We start from the raw sequence: 23,980 nt of genomic DNA on the forward strand, positions 1-23,980 counted from the left end.
GATGGTCAAAGATATTCAAAGTTGTTTTTGCTAAGAATCCAACTTGGTGTTTGCAATGTTTGCAAATGGTTTTGAATTACTCTGCAGTATTTTCAGATATCATAAAATGAATTGCAGCTTTCAACTTTTTCAGTGGCATGTTGAAAGCACAGGAGGGCTGTGGCACCTTAATTGGAGAGTACAGGCTCGTAGAACAAGTGGAATGGTATCAAATACATCAAACACATGGGGTTCCATTTGGAACGCAGTCTGTACCCATCTGATTGACTGACTGTGGGGAAGGGAGAAGATGGAAGTCATTCGGGAGTGGGACGGGTAGCGAGGATAAGTGTCTGCCTTATAAATCAAACAATCAAGTGATCAAATTCATCACAGATGCCTTTCTTATGGAGTGAGTCAAACAGATGTAGCTTGGCCTATAGGACTTGCAGATGGGAACACTTGACTCACTGACTGTCTCAAACTTGATACAACTTTAGTGTGACACAAATGATGTAGTGCATATAAACAATGTATTTCACAGCATTCATCACAACAACAAAAAACATAACATGACAATGGCCTCCATAGTCATTTCAATGGTTATGTAAACATACTGAAGGTCGGTCTATCCAGAGAACGACAGTTCCCTCTAAACCAATAACAACACTTATCTTGAATGTGATAAGAAAGGTGTGTGTGCCTCAGGGTGTGTCAATCCTGGCCATTAATTAAAAGTAATCTACAGTAATTAATTAATTTACTTCAAAACATGTAGGTCACTAGGAGATACTGCTGTGATTCTGTGTTGGTTACAATGTTTATGCAAATCACTGATAAATACATGAAGGAGGGGAAAACTGGGAGGGAAAGCTAGAAGGGCAAGAATACAAATCACGAGTCAGATGAATGAAAATAATGTAAAATGTCCAACTTTTCAATGAGCAGAGTGTGAAACTTTTCAGTGCTAGGCCTACCTGTCACCAGCCTTCCACAGAACAACAATATGCCCACAGGCCTATACAACAACTAGTCTAATAGGCTAGTCAATTTGGAAACAATACCCTATGAGGGAGCCTATATTACTCCCTAAAAGTTCTCTCAAAAATGCATTCCTTCCTCAGAGCCATCAAGGATGAGAAGACAAAGAGGACATCAGCTCTCCCATTGCTCAAGTCCTTTTGCTCAGCCAAGCCTCACACTATCTCCTCATCCGGGAAGGACACACGCATGCTTTTCACCTTTACATTTCTTCAGGAGCCGGGACAGAGACAGGGACGAAGTATCTCCTTCATTATTGCCGTCACTGTGTCAAGTGATCGTTCGTTCCGTGTCTCAACGTGCACCATGAATCTCCCGTTTGGGGAGGATATTTTTGGGGACAGAAGTGCACATCGAGTAGAGTCGCCAGAGCACTCCGTGTTTTATCCGTTGGACATCTCAAGGGCCACTCTTGTTTTACACAGGCATAACTCACATTTTTTTCAAACTCTCCCATAGTTTAGGTCCCAGTGCAACATCTCTGGAGGGAGGCTCAGGCTAGAAACAAGATAGGGCTACTCAGGGACTCATATCTTATTCATGAGCCACGTGTCCGGTGATGCAAGTGAACCCCAATAGTTTCCAAGGCTATCAAATTGCCAGCAACAGGTACAATAATAATTAAGTTAAATGTGTATAAAATAGGCTACAAAATAACAGATGGGTTGGATCATTAATAATGGCAACTTCTTATATAATAATCAAGTTCTTATATGTATCTTCCAACTGCCTGCATCCATAGACCTATCTGATTACATATTACAACATGTTTTTAAAAAAAAATCTTACTTTGAAACATTTGCATAGAGGTCTATGCTGCTCCTCCACCTCTCCTTCCTCAGCACAAGCAGCACATTCGATTTAGAACTCAGCACCCCTGAAAATATGCAAATGACCCTGAAAATAGGCAAATGAGAAAAACGTGTTTCTGACCAATAGGGTTAGGCAGTGTTGCAGTATGTGCGAATCTATTTCCGGTTGGCGTTAGTGCGGGAATTTTTGAGGCGCATCGAGGATAACTTGGAAATAACAACAAAGACAACGAGGTTTGCATTAGACATTAAAAACCTGTGAAATTCAATGTCTTTGTTTAGATGTATTGACATAACGTGTTTAAGAACAAGATTATCCCGGAAACGCGGTGTTTTGCTTATCATCCAAGGCTTCATCAGAATGAAGGCCATTTCTAGCATGCCGTCAGCTAACACGTTAGTTAGTAATGTTGTTAGCTAGCTAGTTAGAGTATCTCGTTGGAGAAATTGTTTAGCTACCAGTCCGCTGGCTTTTGCAATTGTCTGCAAATCATGGATGCACGCGTGTTACCTATTGGCATTAAGTTCGCTTAAATTAGCTAGCAACTAACAAGTAGTAGCCGTTAACTAACTAGGTAACGTTAGCTAGCTAAATATAGGAAATGCCTTACTAGATTCGATGCAATTTACATTGTGCTGGACTAGCACAATGTAAAAACTATATTGGTTGCATCGAAGTTATGAAAATCTCTCCCGCCCCAATTTGTTGTAAAAGTCTAACTCTGGCTAGATTGGTGATTGTAAACTCTGTAGCTAGCTAGTTCGTCGAGCCAGCGTGAACCTGACAATAATCGAAACAGCTACCTACGGTAGTGGTTACCAGATCGATTTGAAAACTCACGTGATCCTATCATGTGATATGGTGTTTACACGTCATATTCAAACTTAACTGAGACGTTAAGAAACAGCTTTTGCAGATATATTGTTATTAACGGTCAAATAAAGGCATTGCTATGATATATGATCTAGGAGTATGCAGGATAACGTATTGGATGGTAGTCACAAGATAGTTGTGTTGAATTAACTAAAATGTGGTAGATGTATAGATTATATAGATCATGTATACGGTCCCTCCAGATGCCCCCAAAAGCCCAGGCAGCAGGGAAGGGCAGAGGACCAGCCAAGAGGAAGCTTGCTGAGGAGTTTCCCCCTGAAGAAGTACTGACTGATACCAGCAAGAAGTCCTGGAAACTGGGAGCCCCTATCGGACAGGGCGGCTTTGGACTGCTCTATCTGGGTAAGAGAAGCATGGCTACATGGGTGATAAAACACATATTCTAGTCATTGATTGTTCATTAATTTATTATTGATCAGGAATATTACTGTATGTCTTGCATATGTTATTTTAATATATATATTTTTTTAACAGCCAATGAGAATTCATCTAAAACAGTTGGAGCTGATGCCCCATATGTCATCAAAGTGGTAAGACAACTCTGGCTTGATAGCACATGCCTTTGTATATGAATGCACGATTCGCCTCTGTTCCATCTCATGCCTATACAAGAAAGACAAAGGAGACATTTAACGTCCTTAGAATGCCTGTACAGTTAATGACAATATACTCAACATGTTCAGTTCAATCTGATAGCCCTGCATGACTCCAGGCCTACCTATGCTGCATGTATAGTGTTTCCAGAGTATAACTGTTCTCTTTATAATGTAATCTAAACTGACCGTAATGGGATGAATGAAGCTGTACTGTTTGGTCAACTGTCCTCCACTGTCCTCTTTTTTTTTTTCTTAATCTAGGAGCCCAGTGACAACGGACCACTGTTCTCAGAGCTCAAGTTCTACATGCGAGCTGCCAAGCCGGATCTAAGTATGCATACCAGACACCACTCCCTCCCTCATGAACACACACACACACAGTCTCAACACTGGAACAAACAAATACGCATAAAGAAATGAGCAACTTTCTTAATTAAGGAAGTGTAGTTGTAGCCCTATTTAGTGAGGGCCTCTGTTTCCAACATGGTGCCTTTGGTGGCTCCTGTGTTTGCCCCAAGGCTGCAACTTTGCATTTTATATCATAACAATCCAAATGTCAATCTCCCCTGACAATTAACTGTTATATTGCTAAGGAATGAACACTCATATTTTATTCATTGGAATATGGCGTTGTCTGTTGGTAAATATTTGTCCCCGTAGGAGATTACGTTACGGCCGGCACTGGCTTGGCCCGCACGGAATTACGCTGCTCTTATTACTTTGAACACCACTACCACCAAGTTTTATTAAGTGTGTTTTGAATCATTTCAATAATTTGCCTTGTTTTTACTTTTAAATGGATGTTATCTCAGTTTAAACCTTTAAAAGTGAACTGCCTTTTAGCGTGTTGTATCGTGAATGATGTTTAGGCAAGTATTTGGATTTTTTTTCATGTCTAGTATTGTTTAAATAGTTGTGCTACTCATGATTCCATAAAGATTATTGTTTTATATTGATACAACTGTTGCCATTTTTTTGTATTTTAGTTCAGAGTTGGATGACGTCTCACAAGATGAAGTATTTGGGAGTTCCGAAGTACTGGGGGTCTGGACTACATGAGAAAGGAGGAAAAAGGTATTGGGTAGTTAAGAAATAATACATGAGAGGCTATGAGATTTTTATCATGGCTTTGACATGGTCATAGCCACGAGGCGAAGCCGATTATCGTAGACCACCACAGCCATTAGAAAAATGTCATAACCCATAGCCTCTCATGTATTGTTGTTTTTATACAACGCTTACCAGCATTAAATAGCAAGATTACTTCCCAAATCATCCATTTTTGGAACTCTATCACTTGTTTCTCCACACAAGATGTTGGTATCTGGTTGCTAAGCAACCATTTTTTGTTTGTCCAGACGAAACCAGTTTATCAAAAGTTGCTGGCTAATGACCAAATTATCAAACAAAACGCATACTGCAATTGCAATTCGCATACTGCAATTGGCAACTCCTCATGCCAAATTTCATTACAAAGCTAGCTAGCAACGAAATAACCAAGTTAGCGACGACTTAAGCTAGCTAGCACAGGGAAAGGTTCACTTTGAAAATGAAATTTCTTGACTGCCAAACAATGTCCATAACAATCTCTCGTTCTGCTGTCTCTTTTTCCAGCCTTGATCACTGGTTACACAGCACTGACAGCTGTATTATTGACATGACAACTGGGTCAGAATGGATTATGTGACAAAGTATTCGTTTTGATTGTGCGACTAGTGTCAAGCTACAGCAAAAAATGAAAAGTTACAACTGGATGCAACCAAGTTTCAGATGAGTTGCTTATTAGTTGCAGGGGGGTGTTACACGAAGCAATCAAGAAACAACTCGGTTGCAAGCAACCAAAGTTTGTAAAAGTTGATTTGTCTAACTCCAGCCTAACAATGTGAGTTCCAAACCACCCGTTGTGTAATGCCTCTTTTAAATCTGGTTCTTCCAGTACCTTGGCAGCAATCTGTTATGATATGTCAGCCATATAAATACCTGTGGACCAGTTTGGTATATTTGACACACCCATGAAGTTAAGCGGTTGTGCATGTCAAACCAACGCCTTCCTCCTCCAGCTACAAGCAATTTTGATTGATTAACATAGACAGTATGTTATCGGGGTGTGTCAAATGGCACCCTATTCCCTTTATAGTGCACTACTGTTGACTGGATGCCATATGGCTCTGGTAAAAAGTCTATAAGGAATAGGGTGTCATTTTGTATGCACCCTGAATCTCTGCTTCCCTCTGGTTCCTTCCTTCCAGGTACAGGTTCATGGTGATGGACCGGTTTGGGACGGATCTTCAGAAGAAATTTGAGGAGACTGGAAGGAGGTTCCCCCGGAAACTGGTCCTGCAGCTCGGGCTGAGACTCGTGAGTTTTGTCGTCATAAAGGTGCCGATAGTAGAGCCAAGAAAAACAACTAACTAAAGCATTGATATATTTCATTCACTCTATGAAACATCTAGGCTGTTTATTTAATTGACTAAATCTTTACATTTGTCATTTATCCAGAGTGGATTAGTTCATTCATCTGAAGATAGCTAGGTGGGACTAGGGTGGTTACGGTGACTGTATTACCGCCACACCGGTGGTTACGAGTCATGTCAGCAGTCAAATTCCACGTGACCGTTTAGTCACTGTAATTGGGCTTCTCCAAGCTCTTATGCTGCTGCTGGTCATTAGTAGCCTACCAATCTTGCTAACTGCCTGCTATTCAGCACTCTATTGTCCCTCTAATCACTCTGACATCAATGCAAATGTATAGTGATAATGATCAATTCTAAATCAAAAAAATGTAACACTTATGATTTAGTATATGTAAAGACAAGATTAAATCAAGAATAGTGTCATGACAATATTAGCCTATCACTTGTGAATGATGCCCAGCTTTTCTTGCGCTTTTTCAAATCATTGTCGCACACCTCGTGTAGCCTAGCTCATGGGCCTATATGTTTTGATTCGTTTTTTGTATCACAACTAAAGTTGCCGAATAACTTCTTAAAATGAAGCACATTAATCTGCTTTACAACAGCTGTAGAACCCAACTGGCAAACATACGCAGCGTGTGAGTTTCAAGTTTGGGGAAAATCATTTTCACCATAAAAATGCACCTTAATAATAACAGCATTACATGCCTAATTGCATTTGTGGCCACTTTTGATAATGGTGTTTTCCGCTAATGGAACATTTGCACTACTGCCGTGTGCGCATTGCTGCGCTTATATTGTGAATAAATAGCCTAATAGTTTATCAACATTTTAAGCTAAACGTTCTCACTTGTGTCAGGCTCATTGCTTAAAACTGTTTTTTTTATGCTAGTGGTTGTATTAATTTGGGATCTATTGCATCCCACAACAGTCCCAGACTATGGAATATTTATTTCTCGCACAGAATAGAGTTTGTCAACTTTTGTACTATGGGGATAGTAGATTTACATGGGCTAGTGCTTTTGCTGTTCGTTAGGCCTACTCATCTTGTTGGCTGATGAAATGTAAATGTGGACAGTTCTTCCAATATCTTCAATATCTCCAATACCTTTCATGCAACATTTTTCAAATCATCATTAGTCACATGCAGCCTTACACCATGCACAACCGGAAACGCGAGTGCGCCATCGTGTGCAAATTGAATTTTGTCCCCCCACCAAACGCGATCACGACACGCAGGTTGAAATATCAAAACTAACTCTGAACCAATTATATTCATTTGGTGACAGGTCGAAAAGCATTAAACATTTATGGCAATTTAGCTAGCTTGCAGTTGCTAGGTTAATTTGTCCTATTTAGCTAGCTTGCTGTTGCTAGCTAATTTGTCCTGGGATATAAACGTTGAGTTATTTTACCTGAAATGCACAAGGTCCTCTACTCTGACAATTAATCCACACACAAAACGGTCAACCAAATCGTTTCTAGTCATCTCTCCTCCTTTTGGGCTTTTTCTTTTTTGGACTTTAGATGGCGATTAGCATCTAACTTTCATGAAGGTGTATTACCACGACCAACCGACCTCAGTTCATCTTTCATTCACCGACGTGGGTATAACCAATGAGGAGATGGCACGTGGTATCTGCTTCTATAAACCAATGGGATGGGAGAGGCAGGATTTGCACCACGTTCAGCGTCACAAATAGAACTGACTTCTATTTTAGCACTTGGCAACGCAGACGCTCGTTGGCGCGTGTGAGCAGTGTGGGTGCAATGATTGAATAACATGTATGTGTAAATTTATTTAGCAACGCAAGCGGTGTGGTCAGCATGTTAGACTGTATTAAAAATCCAAACATATAGCCCAACATTTGTATCACAACTAAAGTTACATAAATAACTCTAAATTAAGCATATAGGAGTACCTGTTTCTTTCTCATCTGCTCAACACATAATAGCCGCATGTGCGCTCTCCCTCAAATCGTCAGCTATGTTCAATTGTATTCTTCATAATATAAAATAACGCCACGGAATTCTAAGCAAATCTCATCTGCTAAATGAACTAGTGTAGCCCACAGCCATATGGCATAGCCCCATCAGGGCCTAACATAAGGACAGCTCAGAGTATGCTATTCTGTTTTTCTGAAATGGACTACATTTTCTTCATATCCTGTTTCTTTAGACCTGTCTAAAATAAATAATGGATTTATTGTAATGGTGTAGGCTATTTTACATGGATTTATTATACTTTTTTAAAATGTAGATGGCTTGTAGGCTACTGATGTGGAAGCCTGGAGATGCTACATTTGTTTATATTAATTACCAGTCAATTAACGTGAGACCGGCAGCTATTTGCTTGACAATCACCGGCTGACAACCTTTCATGACCTACACAGCCCTCGGTGGGACAACCACATAGCTCAGTCATAGTAAGTACATTTTTCCTTAATAAAGTGGCTATCTGCAAAGTCAGTGCTAGTAAGGGGGAGAAGTCAAGTGTTAGCTCACGAAAGGCAATATGCATCTCCAGACGGGATATGACAAGTGCCTGGATTAGGACCTGCGCCACTTCCTGTGTGAGGAAAGATCATACTCTACAGATGTTGTAGAGCATGAACCTGCAGGAGCGAGTCACTGCTTTGATGTTTGCAGAGAACGACCGGGGGGCTGTCCAAGTTCACGCCAAGTTTATTTACACTCTGGGAGGGGGACACTTTGGAGTTGTCAACCATGATGGAGAGGTCTTGGAGCGTGCAGGCCTTCCCCGGGAGGAATAGAGCAGCTCCCTCTTGTTGAGCTTGAGGTGGTGGGCCGACATCCAAGCTGAGATATCTGCCAGGCACGCAGATATCTTTCGTGTTCAAAATGTTGTTTGCCTATGTATTATTATCTCTGTAAATAATGTTTGATATTTGTGTTGCCTCTTCTTCTCCCCTCACTTGTGTAGCTTGACATTCTGGAGTACATCCATGAGCATGAGTATGTCCACGCTGACATCAAAGCCTCCAACCTCCTCCTCAGCCACAACAACCCCAATCAGGTCAGTGGCTGTCTTTTCCAAAGATATTGTCCTTGAGCTGTTGTATTTTCTTGGGTCCTACCTGTCTGTCATTCACGCTAGTCCAGCACTTACACACCCGATTCAGCTAATTCTTAAGCCAAGGCTTGATAAGTTTAGTTGAGTCTGTTGAGTTACAACCCAAGGAATGGATTGAGAAACACGTATGTAGTGGAGCTTTTTGTCCTGATATGGCTAGCGTCAATGCTATGCTAATCCTGTTAGATCTAACCATGTAAGGGCTGTATAGCTTGCTAGAAATGTGCCTTGTGTGTAGCAGTGGAGGTTGCTGAGGGGAGAACGGCTCATAATGATGGCCAGAATGGAGCGAATGGAATAGTATCAAACACATAGTTTTCATTTGTTTGATACAATTTCATTCACTCCATTCCAGCCATCACATTACACCCCAGCCATTATTATGAGCCATCCTCCCCTCAGCAGCCTCCACTGGTGTGGAGTGACTAGCAATGTTACCGTACCTGTAGACTTCCAGTCAATGCTAATTAGGATTGGCTCGCAAAACTACAGCTAAGTTCCTTTATACTGCACGCAGAGACATGCCAGACTCTAGCAGTAACCCTTTAAAATGGAGAGGCCTATTTCTCAGTCTGGGTAGGATTTCAAATGGTTGTCTCTACTTCTTGAAGTGAAGTAATGCCTTTGACCTGATATGTAAATTGAACAAACACTGGATATATTTATTTATTTGATTATGCTGCTGCCGCTGGTTCATTGGATTCAATTCGACATTAGAGACATAAGAGGGGAGGGGGGGTGTTCTTTATTCTTCTCTAAACAGGGGAGAGATTAGATGGTGGCTAAGAGCTCTTTCAAGCAAACAAGGTGGGGGCAGGGGCAAATATGTAATTTAGAGATTAATAATGTTTCTGCGGTGTGTTATTAAAGTGCTATTTTTAAATTACAATTTAGAAAGCAACCCCTTGGGAGTGTCAGGGTTAGCCTGCTCCCTGCCTGCAGTTATTGGAAACATTTGTTTGACTTTCTGGGAGCTGAGGATTTGAGCAGGGAGGGAGGGAGCTGTGGTTTACTGTAACTATGCTTTGTAATGTATGCGTTATTGTTATAGTCCAGGCGATATGTGGAAAAACATGTTTTCATAAAAGCATGAAACTTAGTACACATGTACAGTGTTATTAGTAGTAATTTAGTTACAAGCCACATCATGTTAAGTATACTCACTCATTTGGTTGGCTGTGTGTCAGTGTGTGCATGCATGAATTTGTCTGTTTTGTTTGCAAACCTCTAGGTTTACTTAGTAGATTATGGACTGGCCTATAGGTACGCTCCAGAAGGAGTGCTGAAGGAGTACAAGGAAGACCCTAAGAGGTGCCATGACGGAACCATCGAGTTCACCTCCATCGACGCACACAAAGGAGTCTGTAAGTACAGTACACCTCACTGAGCCAAGCCAGGGGTAGGTACGTTCAGTTGGGAGTAAATGGAAGAAATCATTGTTTTTTTTAAATTAAAAGGTAACCTGATTAGGGCGTTCACCCACGGTGCTCAGAATGACAGAAATCACATTTACATCATGGTAATTGTTCTTAACAGAGCATGGAAGTCGAGGATGCAATGATGTGTATCCTTGCAATGATGTGATGACGTGTGTCCTTACAATGACGCGTGTCCTTACAATGACGCATATTTTTACCACACACTTTGAAGATGTTAGAATAACTGTCTACACTTACTTTTCCTCAACCAAGACGAGTAATGAACAGCAAAATCATAGCATAGACAGAGCGTGATTTTGAAGTCTGGGGAAGAAAATCTTCACCATAAAAATGCACCTTTATAATAAGGCATTCCATGCATCATCACATTTGAGGACTTATGTAAGAGAGCCTACTAATCCTAATGTGATGAGTAGATTGAATAGTCATGATTTAGGCTAATAATATAACTCAATCACTGTTTGCAAAAAAGACAGTTCAATGCATGGCTGAGCGTATAGTGTAGAGGCCTGGGCTATATTAGATATGTTTCTTCTTTCTTTGCACGGGGAAAACACATGTCATACAATTCTACTGCACTTTATATGATTGTAGACATTAGTACAATACTTTTTTAATACGACAATTTACAGGGTAGCCTACTCTGCTGACAATGATAAACAGATCAATGAAACCATGTGGTCCATATAATAGACCTACGAGAACGAGAGACATCTAAACTGGAGGAGGAAATGATGATAAATAATGAATATGAACAGTGCGGACTCACCGGGGATATGGCCGGTGCTCTCCGCTGGAGCCATTAAGATAGGCTATAGGCCTGCTGTGGTTCGCTCAGTTAGGTTGAGAATTTTTAAAGACCGATTTAAAAATAGTCTTTTCATTGTCTTCTCTTTACAGCATTAGCCATTTGCTATCCAAACTTGTCCCAAGATTTGAATTTTGATATATAGTGGGGAGAACAAGTATTTGATACACTGCCGATTTTGCAGGTTTTCCTACTTACAAAGCATGTAGAGGTCTGTAATTTTTATCATAGGTACACTTCAACTGTGAGAGACGGAATCTATCAGAAAATCACATTGTATGATTTTTAAGTAATTAATTAGCATTTTATTGCATGACATAAGTATTTGATACATCAGAAAAGCAGAACTTGGTGAGGGATCAGCCCAGAACTACACGGCAGGAACTGGTCAATGACCTGAAGAGAGCTGGGACCACAGTCTCAAAGAAAACCATTAGTAACACACTACGCCGTCATGGATTAAAATCCTGCAGCGCACGCAAGGTCCCCCTGCTCAAGCCAGCGCATGTCCAGGCCCGTCTGAAGTTTGCCAATGACCATCTGGATGATCCAGAGGAGGAATGGGAGAAGGTTATGGCTCCATAAGAAGCATCTCAAGGTCCTGGAGTGGCCTAGCCAGTCTCCAGACCTGAACCCAATAGAAAATCTTTGGAGGGAGCTGAAAGTCCGTATTGCCCAGTGACAGCCCCGAAATCTGAAGGATCTGGAGAAGGTCTGTATGGAGGAGTGGGCCAAAATCCCTGCTGCAGTGTGTGCAAACCTGGTCAAGAACTACAGGAAACGTATGATCTCTGTAATTGCAAACAAAGGTTTCTGTACCAAATATTAAGTTCTGCTTTTCTGATGTATCAAATACTTATGTCATGCAATAAAATGCTAATTAATTACTTAAAAATCATACAATGTGATTTTCTGGATTTTTGTTTTAGATTCCGTCTCTCACAGTTGTAGTGTACCTATGATAAAAATTACAGACCTCTACATGCTTTGTAAGTAGGAAAACCTGCAAAATCGGCAGTGTATCAAATACTTGTTCTCCCCACTGTATATACAGTTGAAGTTTACATACACTTAGATTGGAGTCATTAAAACTTGTTTTTTATCCACTCCACAAATTTCTTGTTAACAAACTATAGTTTTGACACAAGTAATGTGACACAAGTAATTTTTCCAACAATTGTTTACAGACAGATTATTTCACTTATATTTCACTGTATCACATTTTCAGTGGGTCAGAAGTTTACATACACTAAGTTGACTGTGCCTTTTAAACAGCTTGGAAAATCCCCCAAAATTATGTGATGGCTTTAGAAGCTTCTGATAGGCTAATTGACATAATTTGAGTCAATTGGAGGTGTACCTGTGGATGTATTTCAAGGCTTACCTTCAAACTCAGTGCCTCTTTGCTTGACATCATGGGAAAAAAAAATAAAAAATCAGCCAAGACCCTCAGAAAAAAAATTGTAGACCACAAGCACACTTCCAAAGTTGTGGCAAAATGGCTTAAGGACAACAAAGTCAAGGTACTTGAGCGGCCATCACAAAGCCCTGACCTAGATCCTATAGAAAATTTGTGAGTAGAACTGAAAAAAAGTGTGCGAGCAAGGAGGCCTACAAACCTGACTTAGTTAAGCCAGCTCTGTAGGAATAGGCCAAAATTCACCCATTTAAATTCACCCACTTATTGTGGAAGGCTACCTGAATCGTTTGACTCAAGTTTTCCAATTTAAAGGCAATGCTACCAAATACTAATTGAGTGTATGTAAACTTCTGACCCACTGGGAATGTGATGAAAGAAATAAAAGCTGAAATAAATCATTCTCCCTACTATTATTCGGACATTTCACATTCTTAAAATAAAGTGGTGATCCTAACTGAATTTGTACTAGGATTAAATGTCAGGAATTGTGAAAAACGGAGTTTAAATGTATTTGGCTAAGGTGTATGTAAACTTCCGACTTCAACATTTTATGTAAAAGCAATGAATCAATAGATCAGAACGTTTAGCTTAAAGTGTTGATAAACTGTTTCTTAACATTAGGCTATTAGCACAGCAATGAGCACAAGGTATCAGGCTGCGCGCAAATGTGCGTTTGGCTATCGGACAATGAATAAGTTGAAAACCAAAAGAATATGAGAGAAATAAGCTACTGGTTTCAATGGTGTATGGAAGTCTTTATAAAATAATTGCCTCCACGGATATGGTTGGATTTTGCTTAGGCTACTTTGAAGCAAGACAACATGCCTCGTAATATGTTGTAAAACATTCGGGTTTCAAACAATTAAGTAGCTATGTGTTTTCAAAATGCATACGGCCTCCAGCTCTTTGCAAAGTGGTGTGTGACGTGCTAATGAAGCCTGCCTTCCGTTGCCTGTGCATTTGAATGGCGAATGGGAAGCATGCTCCAATTACCAGTTGAGAAATACAAATATTACCTTTTAGAATTGCATCTAGAATTGTTGTGCAAAGATTGGGCTTATAAAAGCTCTGTCTGACAGATTTCCCGCTAAAAGGCTCTCTGTCTGTATGCTGTGCATGTGAGCATAAATAAGATTACATAAAGAATATACACGCACCAATTTAATTCCACAAAATTATGCAAATTAACCCATATATTGATACGCATGACCAGTCAAATGTATTTACATCAATGAATAGGCTAAAAAGCATTATTTTCGCAATGGGATTTTTTTTGTTCTCCTGGACAATTGGCCAGAGACGATTTTATTTATTTATCAGCAAATAAAATTACAGCCAAAAGCCAGCTATTATCAGCTAACAGATACCCTGCCACCACTGTATCAGTAGGACCTCTAAAGGTATCTGTTGATCAGTTCAGTTGTGATAATAATGGTATGAAAAAGGAAAATATAAGAACAAAACTCACCGTGGCAATGAACTGTTAAAAGCAGCGTGTAGCCATCTTATCGCCTCTGACCACAACATTTGCTGTCATTTTAATTTCCTGACGATTCTACATGTTTATTGGCCACTGTTGGTCGACACCCAGCAGGCGAGCGCTGCTTTAAACCCTTCAGACTGACGTAGTGGTGTTGTATGTCTGCAGCTCCCTGTAGAAGGAGTGATCTGGAGATCCTGGGGTACTGTATGGTCCAGTGGCTCTGCAGTAAACTGCCCTGGGAAGACAAGCTGCAGGACCCCCTCTATGTCAGAGATGTAAAACTACAGTAAGATGTCACAAACACACACCTGTGTACACACACACACACACACACACACACACACACACACACAGGTTGGTAAGTTGAGATCCTAACTCGTTTTTGTCGTTCACAGATGCAGGGATAACGTGTCAGAGTTCATGTCCAAGTGTTTCTCCTCACAAGACAAGCCAGGTGAGAAAGAGACAAATGCTACTTTGTATGTTGAGCACACATCTGTTGGTCTTTGTGTGGATGAGGATGTCAATATTGTAGTTGAGATTAGTTATCAAACTTTAACATGAGTAGCCGTTAGGCCAGTGGAGATATAGTTACACCATTATCACTAGCTGCTGCTTCACGAACAGGATCTCCTCATAATGAGTGCTAATTCATTAGCCCCACCGCTAATTCTCTGACCACAACAAAACTTTCCACTTTAACTTTCTTGTGAATTTCAGTGTGTTGAGTGCATTTGTGTGAAGCATAGGTTGGAGGCAATACCAAGGAGGGCAAGCGTGTTGGCTGAAGTTTGCCTTTTGGAGTGACATCACTTCAGATATGTTGTAGACATACAGTACCAGTCAAAAGTTTGGACACACCTACTCCTTCCAGGCTTTTCCATTTATTTGTACTATTCTGCATTGTATAATAATAGTGAAGACATCAAAACTACGAAATAACACATGAAATCATGTAGTAACCAAATAAATTAAATAGTAATATTTTTGAGATTCTTCAAAGTAGCCACCTTTTGCCTTGATGACAGCTTTGCACACTCTTGGCATTCTCTAAACCAGCTTCATGATCTAGTCACCTGGTGTGCATTTCAATTAACGGGTGTGCCTTGTTAAGTTCATTTGTGGGATTTCTTCTTAATGCGTTTGAGCTAATCAGTTGTGTTGTGACAAGGTAGGGATGGTATACAGAAGATAGCCCTATTTGGTAACAGATCAAGTCCATATTATGGCAAGAACAGCTCAAATGAGCAAAGAGAAACGACAGTCCATCATTACTTTAAGACATAGTCAGTCAATCCGAAAAATGTCGAACTTTGAAAGTTGCTGTCACAAAAACCATCAAGCGCTATGATGAAACTGGCTCTCGTGAGGACCGCCACAGGAAAGGAAGACCCAGAGTTACCTCTGCTGCAGAGGATGAGTTTAATAGAGATAACTGCACCTCCAGTTTGCAACCCAAATAAAAGTTTCACGGAGTTCAAGTAACCGACACATCTCAACATCAACTGTTCAGAGGAGACTGCGTGAATCAGGCCTTCATGGTCGAATTGCTGCAAAGAAACCACTACCGGGTACTTAAGGATACCAATAAGAAGAAGAGACTTGCTTTGGCCAAGAAACACAAGCAATGCACATTAGACCGGTGGAAATCTGTCCTGTGAGAATTTTGGTTCAAACCACCATGTCTTTGTGAGATGTACAGTTGTGGCCAAAAGTTTTGAGAATGACACAAATATTAATTTTCACAAAGTCTGCTGCTGCAGTTTGTATGATGGCAATTTGCATATACTCCAGAATGTTATGAAGCGTGATCAGATGAATTGCAATTAATTGCAAAGTCCCTCTTTGCCATGCAAATTAACTGAATATCAACAAAAACATTTCCACTGCATTTCAGCCCTGCCACAAAAGGACCAGCTGACATCATGTCAGTGATTCTCTCGTTAACACAGGTTTGAGTGTTGACGAGGACAAGGCTGGAGATCACTCTGTCATGCTGATTGAGTTCGAATAACAGACTGAAAGCTTCAAAAGGAGGGTGGTGCTTGGAATCATTGTTCTTCCTCTGTCAAACATGGTTACCTGCAAGGAAACACATTTGCCGTCATCATTGCTTTGCACAAAAAGGGCTTCACAGGCAAGGATATTGCTGCCAGTAAGATTGCACCTAAATCAACCATTTATCGGATCATTAAGAACTTCAAGGAGAGCGGTTCAATTGTTGTGAAGAAAGCTTCAGCGCGCCCAAGAAAGTCCAGCAAGTGCCAGGACCGTCTCCTAAATCTGATTCAGCTGCGGGATCGGGGCACCACCAGTACAGAGCTTGCTCAGGAATGGCAGCAGGCAGGTGTGAGTGCATCTGCACGCACAGTGAGGCGAAGACTTTTGGAGGATGGCCTAGTGTCAAGAAGGGCAGCAAAGAAGCCACTTCTCTCCAGGAAAAACATCAAGGACAGACTGATATTCTGCAAAAGGTACAGGGATTGGACTACTGAGGACTGGGGTAAAGTCATTTTCTCTGATGAATCCCCTTTCCGATTGTTTGGGGCATCTGGAAAAAAGCTTGTCCAGAGAAGACAAGGTGAGCGCTACCATCAGTCCTGTGTCATGCCAACTGTAAAACATGCTGAGACCATTCATGTGTCGGGTTGGTTCTCAGCCAAGGGAGTGGGCTCACTCACAATTTTGCCTAAGAACACAGCCACGAATAAAGAATGGTACCAACACATCCTCCGAGAGCAACTTCTCCCAACCATCCAGGAACAGTTTGGTGATGAACCATGCCTTTTCCAGCATTGACTCTTTGCATCAACTTCATGTAATTGTCAATAAAAGCCTTTGACACTTATGAAATGCTTGTAATTCTACTTCAGTATTCCATAGTAACATCTGACAAAAATATCTAAAGACACCGAATCAGCAAACTTTGTGGAAATTAATATTTGTGTCATTCTCAAAACTTTTGTCCACGACTGTAGAGTAAGTGAACGGATGATTTCCGCATGTGTGGTTCCCACCGTGAAGCTTGGAGGATGAGGTGTGATTGTGTGGGGGTGCTTTGCTGGTGACACTGTCTGTGATTTATTTAGAATTCAAGGCGCACTTAACCAGCATGGCTACCACAGCATTCTGCAGCGATAAGCCATCCTACTGGTTTGCGCTGATGGATTCTGGGTTCTAACTCCTAAATTTGGGATAGGGTTAATTATCAGCTATCCTATTGAAATATTGAGTGCTTAGGTTTAGAGGGTCTCCACCAGAAGTTAATGGTCATCTGTAGGAGGAAGGTATATGGTGGGTGCGATTTAAACTTGGAATGTGCTGAGTGCAGGGAAAACAATCATATGTGGCAGCACTAAGGGGAGAGAGCTGTGGATTAGTGATGAACGGGGTCCCGGTCAGGTCACTTTAAGGGAGAAGGAACAGTTTATTGCCCGCGTCACTTCATTTCCTGCCTAGCAACATAGATGTAGTGTTTGGAGAGAAGGAGATTCCACCCCAAATTGGGGTACATATACCACCACTATTGTAAACATGTTTTTGTCAGTTCAGTTCGATCTTTTGGGAAGAATAAACTTTGTTTGAGTATTCATAGTGTCCGTCGAGTTCTTACTCTGATAATTAGAACCTAACAGCGCTTAGAGGGACTGTCCAGTTGAAAAACAAATGATTATGACCCAAAACACACCTCTAGGCTGTGTAAGGGCTATTTGACCAAGGAGAGGGATGGAGTGATGCATCAGATGACCTGGCCTCCACAATCACCCAACCTCAAACCAATTGAGATGGTTTGGGATGAGTTAGACTGCAGAGTGAAGGAAAAGCAGCCAACAAGTGCTCAGCATATGTGGGAACTCCTTCAAGACTGTTGGAAAAGCATTCCAGGTGAAGCCTAGTTGAGAGATTGCCAAGAGTGTGCAAAGCTGCCATCGTTGCAAAGGGTGGCTACTTAGAGGAATCTAAAATGTAAAATATATTTGGATTTGTTTAACACTTTTTTGGTTATTACATTATTCCATATGTGTTATTTCGTAGTTTTGATGTCTTCACTATTATTCTACAATGTATAAAATAGTAAAAATAAAAACCCTTGAATGAGTAGGTGTGTCCAAACGTTTGACTGGTATATGAACTCTTAGTTTTTTGTTGTTGATAGATTTGTGGGCGATTCATATGGTATAGAGGCCTGCAGATTTGACTTCACTCAACATAACATTAACTTTACAATATGGACTAGGGGGCGTTCAATCTGAAGGAGGAACAGTAAAAAAAAAAAGAGTTGACTTTTAACAACGTTTAACAAGCCATTTAATTCAGAGCCTGAACCCAGGGCCTTCCTCTCCTATCCTCCCCTTCTCGACCTCCGCTCATTCTCCTCTCCGTCTCCTCTCCATTGATCTCTCTGTGGCAGCACCCGCTCTGTGGCCGCCGTGTGACAGAAGGAGAGATTTCTCTGTGGGCTGTTGTGTTGTGTGCGGCTGTACCACAACACATCTCAACAGCCCAGACATAGAGGTGATGGGAGTGGAGCCGCCGTGGTTCTGTTGTGTCCATCATCACTAATTATGTTTGTTGTGACTAGGGTTCCACATTTTGGGGAATATTCAGAGGTGGAAACTTTCCCGTGGGAATTAATGGGAATATATGGGAATTAACGGAAATATATGCAAATTAATATTAATACCATTTAAATGTAATATTTTTTGCATTGGATATATTTACCTTATCATATGGAGACAAAACATAAACCTTTTACCTGATCATAAGTAGACATAATTGCAAATGATTGAATCCTTCCAATATAATAAATTAACAATTATTTAGTTACGAATTGAATTTTTTTATTAAATGAGTTGACTCTTCACATGTTGATGATTTCACTGAACAACAAAAGAAAGGGAATATTGAATGATCCTCAATGATCCATCGCATCTCCCAAAAATGTTTTCAACATACAGCTAGCTGTAAAATGATAGTCTAGAAACTAAAGCTTTGGTTGTCTTCCTCTCAGCCTACCATGTCTTCTCCCTGGACCTCCTCAATGTCCACCTCTTGAACATCAGACTCTGAGGTCTCATCTTCACTGTCACTTTCCAACCTTATTGAGTATGGCTCGTTGTCAGGCTCAAAAAGCTTCAAATTTGCCTGGATGGCCACCAATTTTTCAACCCTTGTATTGGTCAGCCTGTTGCGTGCTTTGGTGTGTGTGTTCCCAAACAAGGACCAGTTGCGCTCTGAGGCGGGTGATGTTGGTGGGATTTGGAGGATGATGGAGGCAACAAAAGAAAGCGCCTCGGATCCACCAAGTCCCTTCCACCAGGTGGCTGATGAGATATGTTGACACGACTGCCATATTGCATCTCCATCCCAAAGCCCTTACTTGGAAGTGTACTTCGCCAGACTGCCAAGAACCTTGCCCTCATTCAGGCTAAGGTGGCGAGACACGGTAGTGATGACACCATAGGCCGTGTTGATCTCTGCACCAGACAGGATGCTTTTGCCAGCATACTTGGGGTCCAACATGTATGCTCTGACGTGTATGTGCTTCAGGCAGAAGTCTTCACGCTTTTTGATTCATTTCAGAACTGCAGTTTCCTCTGCTTGGAGCAACAGTGGGCAGGGCAGTACGGATCTCTTCTCTTACATCTGCAAGCAGAGTCTGAACATCAGACAGAATGGCATTGTCTCCCTCAATCCATGCAATTGCTACTACTGCTATAGGTTTCAGGCTGCTTACCACTCTCCCAAAATACATCATCCAGTAGGATCCTCTTAATGGGGCTGTCCATATTGGCAGGCTGTGATATGGCCATTTCTTGGAGAGACACCTTCCCTTCCAGGAGACTGTCAAACATGATGACAACACCACCCCAACGGGTGTTGCTGGGCAGCTTCAATGTGGTGCTCTTATTCTTCTCACTTTGCTTGGTGAGATAGATTGTTGCTATATCTTGATGACCCTTCACATACCTAACCATTTCCTTGGCTCTCTTGTAGAGTGTATCCATTGTTTTCAATGCCATGATGTCCTTGAGGAGCAGATTCAATGCATGAGCAGCACAGCCAATGGGTGTCATGTGAGGGTAGGTCTCCTCCACTTTAGACCAAGCAGACTTCATGTTAGCAGCATTGTCTGTCCAAGGTCATAGATGACTGCCTTCAGCTCATCTGCAATGTAGCGACCGGTGTGTCTGTTTCTTGTGTCTGTGAATAATGATTGAGGGGTTCGACATCAGCTAGATAACAAACGTTCTAATCCTTGTTGTAGTTTATGGTCAGTGAGGGTTGGGAATCGTCAAGTTGAATTGGTTTAGTTTCTCTTTTTTTTGTATTGGATGTTTGTGTTTTTATCACAATGTTGTTGGAGCAGATGGGGGAACAGGTTAAACTTTTTAAAAAACGTATATTTATGTGTTATGATGCTGGGTGTCAAGTAAAGTGTTACCTTTTTTGGGTAAGCACCGCAGCTCATATACAACTTGCTGGGACTCATTTTAAAATATAAATCCACTCTTTTATTTTATTTCTTTGTCATATTTTAGATGAACTTCAGAAGTTCATGGAGGAGGTGAAGACTCTAAGCTACACAGACAAACCGGCCTATCAGAAGCTACGGTCCATTCTGGAGGCGGGGCTTAAGTCAATCGGCGCCAAAGATGACGACACGCTGGAGTTCTCCTCAGTCGTCAGCAGCAACGGAGCTGGGCCATCGTCCTCTGCCAAGGTCGGTGCACAGACACACGTTGCACGCAAAGACAGACATACACACACATATACAAATGTGTTGCTGTGAGATCATAGTAGCCTTGGCGTTTAAAACCTGGCACGCTCCAGACCTTTTTGAAGCCCGGCCTTTCAAACGGAGCCCATTTCAACCACCCCTAATGTGTTTACCCGTTGAAAGCCATTTCATTTGAAATGTAAAAATGCCCAAGCACGATCCGAGACTAATTGAGCAGGGTCGTGTGAATGGCTGCCAAGTGCATTGATTTTCAAATACAATTAAGGTGTGATGCTTTTAAAAGATATGCCTTGACCGCTGCTTATTGACGTTTTTACCCCCAAAACACAGTCACACACACTGGTCAAAGCGTTGTCTATGTCACGCTGGCTAACACCCAGGGTTTTCTCCAACAACAGCAAAAGCCTTTTTCCTTTCCTCTCCTCTCTCAATTTCCTCCCCTCTCCTGTCCTCTCTTCTCCATCTTACCTATCTCCTTCCTCCTCTCCCCTTTTCCCCTCTTCTCATTGTCCTCCCTTTTCTCCACTCTTCCCTCTCCTCCTCCTTATCCTCTTTACCGTCCTCCTCACTCTCCTCTCCGACAGGTCTCAGTACCTGTGTTTATCCCTCAGTAATGTATCACAAATTTGATGACACGGTAACCTTGGAGTTGGTGCTACCTGGCAATCAGTGGGCCACTCTCACTGCAGAGGGAAGGGTCTCCCCTTCCCCTTCCTTCCCCCTCCTCACACTACCCACAATATGTTTGCATAAGGACGGTGCCACTGGAGAGCTGGCTCATGCCAGTTGAGGGTTACCTGCCCACTGCCGTTATTGTATGTAATTATCCAGCCAATCTGTTCAGCTCAGCAGGGTCTGCTGGTAATCATAAGGTAGCAATTGGCAAAAAGAAAGGCAAGACGAGAGAGGGAAGAAAGGAGGGAGGGGCGCGCGTTCATTATACAGTTTAAGAGAGAATGAGGAAAAGGAGGGACGGCAGAAGGAAGAAGAGATGGAAGAGTTGATTGCTGTCGGTAAGTGCATCTTTCTCATCAACGTGTTCTGGGCTGGTATGATTTCATGGACACAATTATTTGCTAGTTTTAGTCTTGAATGTGTAGAACAGGGAGAAAAGGTTAAGTCATAGTTGATGAAAATTGTACCAAATGGCTCACCTCAAATCTCAACTTTGACACTGAAGACAGTTCCAGATGTCTTAAACAATTACCCCAGAAACAAAATTAGCCCTGTCCGTTGTTATTTAGATAGGTCAAGAAAGCAGAATTCATTGTGTACTTTGAGTGGATTATTCCTGTAGAAGGTTTTCTTCCTCTGTGAGAGTCATAATTGCATTTGCTCAGATGTCACACAGACGTTCACAAGGCTCCGGGCAGATATAAGCATTCGGTTGTCGTGTGCCAATGCAGAGTTCCTAATTTCATGTTTGATTTCTGCCCCCTCCAAGGTTGCTGCAGGCGGACTGTGAGATTTGACCACATTTCTCTCTCTTTTTTTCTCTCCTCACAGAAGACTTCCAAAAGAAAGAAAGTGGTAGATTATAAAGAGGAGTCTGATGATGAGGTCGATGGCTCTCCCGCCAAGAAAAAAAGATCTCTAAAGAAGAAGGGTAAGAATCCTCTTTTCCTCCTCTCCTACGCTCCTGTCCTCTTCTCAGGTTAAACCATACAGAATACGTTTTGATCTTCTCCCGACAGCGGTGAAGGAAATGAAAACTGCCGGCCCTAAAAAAACGGCTACCACGCCTAAAAATACTGCTGCCAGACCCAAGAAGGCACTGGTGGAGATGGGTACTCAGACCACACCTGGCCTGAAGAGAGGCAGAGGTAGACCCAAGAAAACGCAGAACCACTAGATTCAGAATGAGTTCAACTTCTATTCCAGCCAGCCTTCCTCTCCGCTCACCTTCCTCTCACTGTCTGCTTTTAAGAAATACTCAGTTTTAACAGGTTGTAGAGTATGTCTGTTCTGCACTGTGCATATTTTTTTTATGTTTCATTTTGTTAACACGCAAGGCCTTCTGTAAGTCCGATAATAAAATAATAATGTTGATGTGAGTTTCAGTGGTATACTTTTTGTATACTATAAGTCATTGAAAACTTGTATCATGCTTATGTACTTAAAAATAAAGCCAGTCTTCACATTTTCAAACAGTACATTTATTTTTTCCAACGGGGCTATACATTTGGGTGAGGTTTTTTCTCTCTCGTCTGAGTAGCCTCATTTCACTGCCAAAAATAAAGTTAAACCATCTAGTGTTCAGTGAAATAACAACACAATGTCAAATACAGGTAGCCTAGTCAAATAATTAACATCCAATCACATTAACCGTTACTGTCTCACAGTAAACCTTCACTCTTGCGCAGACATTTAGAAACGAAACATGACAATTTAAAAAATAAGCTACGCGAGTTTTTTGAGTAAGAATAAAGATTACTTTTGAGTAATAAGACATATTAAAGCAAAATATACCATTTAATAAGAAGGGTCTAGAAGTGTCCTATATGAGCTACCGAGTGGCTAGGACAGGCAAGCCCCATACTATTGTGAAGGACTTAATTCTTCCTGCTGCCGTGGATATGGCTGGGGGAAAGAAGGCCAAAAAACTATACAGACAATACCTTCATCATCAAACAACACTGTTTCATGACACATCAGTGACATGGCAGGAGATGTTTTGAAACAATTGCTGCTTCGCATACAAGCCAGTTAATTATATGTGTTGCAGCTGGATGAGTCAACAGACGTGGTGGGCCTGGCACAGCTCCTGGTATATATCCGTTACGTTTATGGGGGGTCAATTAAGAAAGACATCCTCTTCTGCAAACCACTGGAAACCAGGACAACTGGAGAGGATATTTTTAAAGTACTGGACAGTTTTGTGACATAAATGGACTTTGGTCAAGATGTGTTGGTATCTGTACTGATGGCGCAAAAGCCATGACAGGGAGACAGTGGAGTGGTAACACGTGCAAACAGTTGCTCCCGACGCCACTTGGGTACACTGCAGCATCCGCCGAGAGGCTCTTGCTGCCAAGGGAATGCCTGACAGCTTGAAAGACGTTTTGGACACCACATTAAAAATGGTTAAGTTTGTTAAAGCAAGGCCCCTGAACTCTCGTGTATTTTCTGCATTATGCAATGATATGGGCAGCGACCATGTAACGATTTTACAACATACAGAAGTGCGCTGGTTGTCAAGGGGCAAAGTATTGACACGTTTTTTTGAATTGAGAGACGAGCTTAAAGTTTTCTTTACT

General features: G+C 41.5%; 1 protein-coding gene across 3 annotated transcripts; it reads left to right on the plus strand.

Moving 5' to 3' along the window:
- The first annotated feature begins 1,966 nt into the window (after window positions 1-1,966).
- Window positions 1,967-22,871, plus strand: LOC120023611 (serine/threonine-protein kinase VRK1-like). Of its 3 annotated transcripts, none has more exons than XM_038967654.1 (13): window positions 1,967-2,066; window positions 2,910-3,069; window positions 3,202-3,257; window positions 3,585-3,654; window positions 4,310-4,397; window positions 5,573-5,702; window positions 8,682-8,774; window positions 10,063-10,195; window positions 14,147-14,267; window positions 14,377-14,435; window positions 20,524-20,705; window positions 22,230-22,329; window positions 22,418-22,871. In XM_038967654.1, the coding sequence occupies exons 2-13, from the start codon at window positions 2,910-2,912 to the stop codon at window positions 22,573-22,575; spliced, it is 1,350 nt and encodes a 449-aa protein (XP_038823582.1). In that variant the 5' UTR covers window positions 1,967-2,066; the 3' UTR covers window positions 22,576-22,871. The 3 variants fall into 3 exon arrangements, with proteins under 3 accessions (XP_038823582.1, XP_038823583.1, XP_038823584.1); XM_038967655.1 differs by having other exon boundaries at window positions 22,233-22,329; XM_038967656.1 differs by having other exon boundaries at window positions 2,007-2,066; window positions 5,573-5,681; window positions 22,418-22,760.
- The last annotated feature ends 1,109 nt before the right edge of the window (window positions 22,872-23,980 follow it).

Source organism: Salvelinus namaycush, chromosome 28 (assembly GCF_016432855.1).
Source record: "Salvelinus namaycush isolate Seneca chromosome 28, SaNama_1.0, whole genome shotgun sequence".
In the NCBI taxonomy this organism is placed as follows: Eukaryota; Metazoa; Chordata; class Actinopteri; order Salmoniformes; family Salmonidae; genus Salvelinus; species Salvelinus namaycush.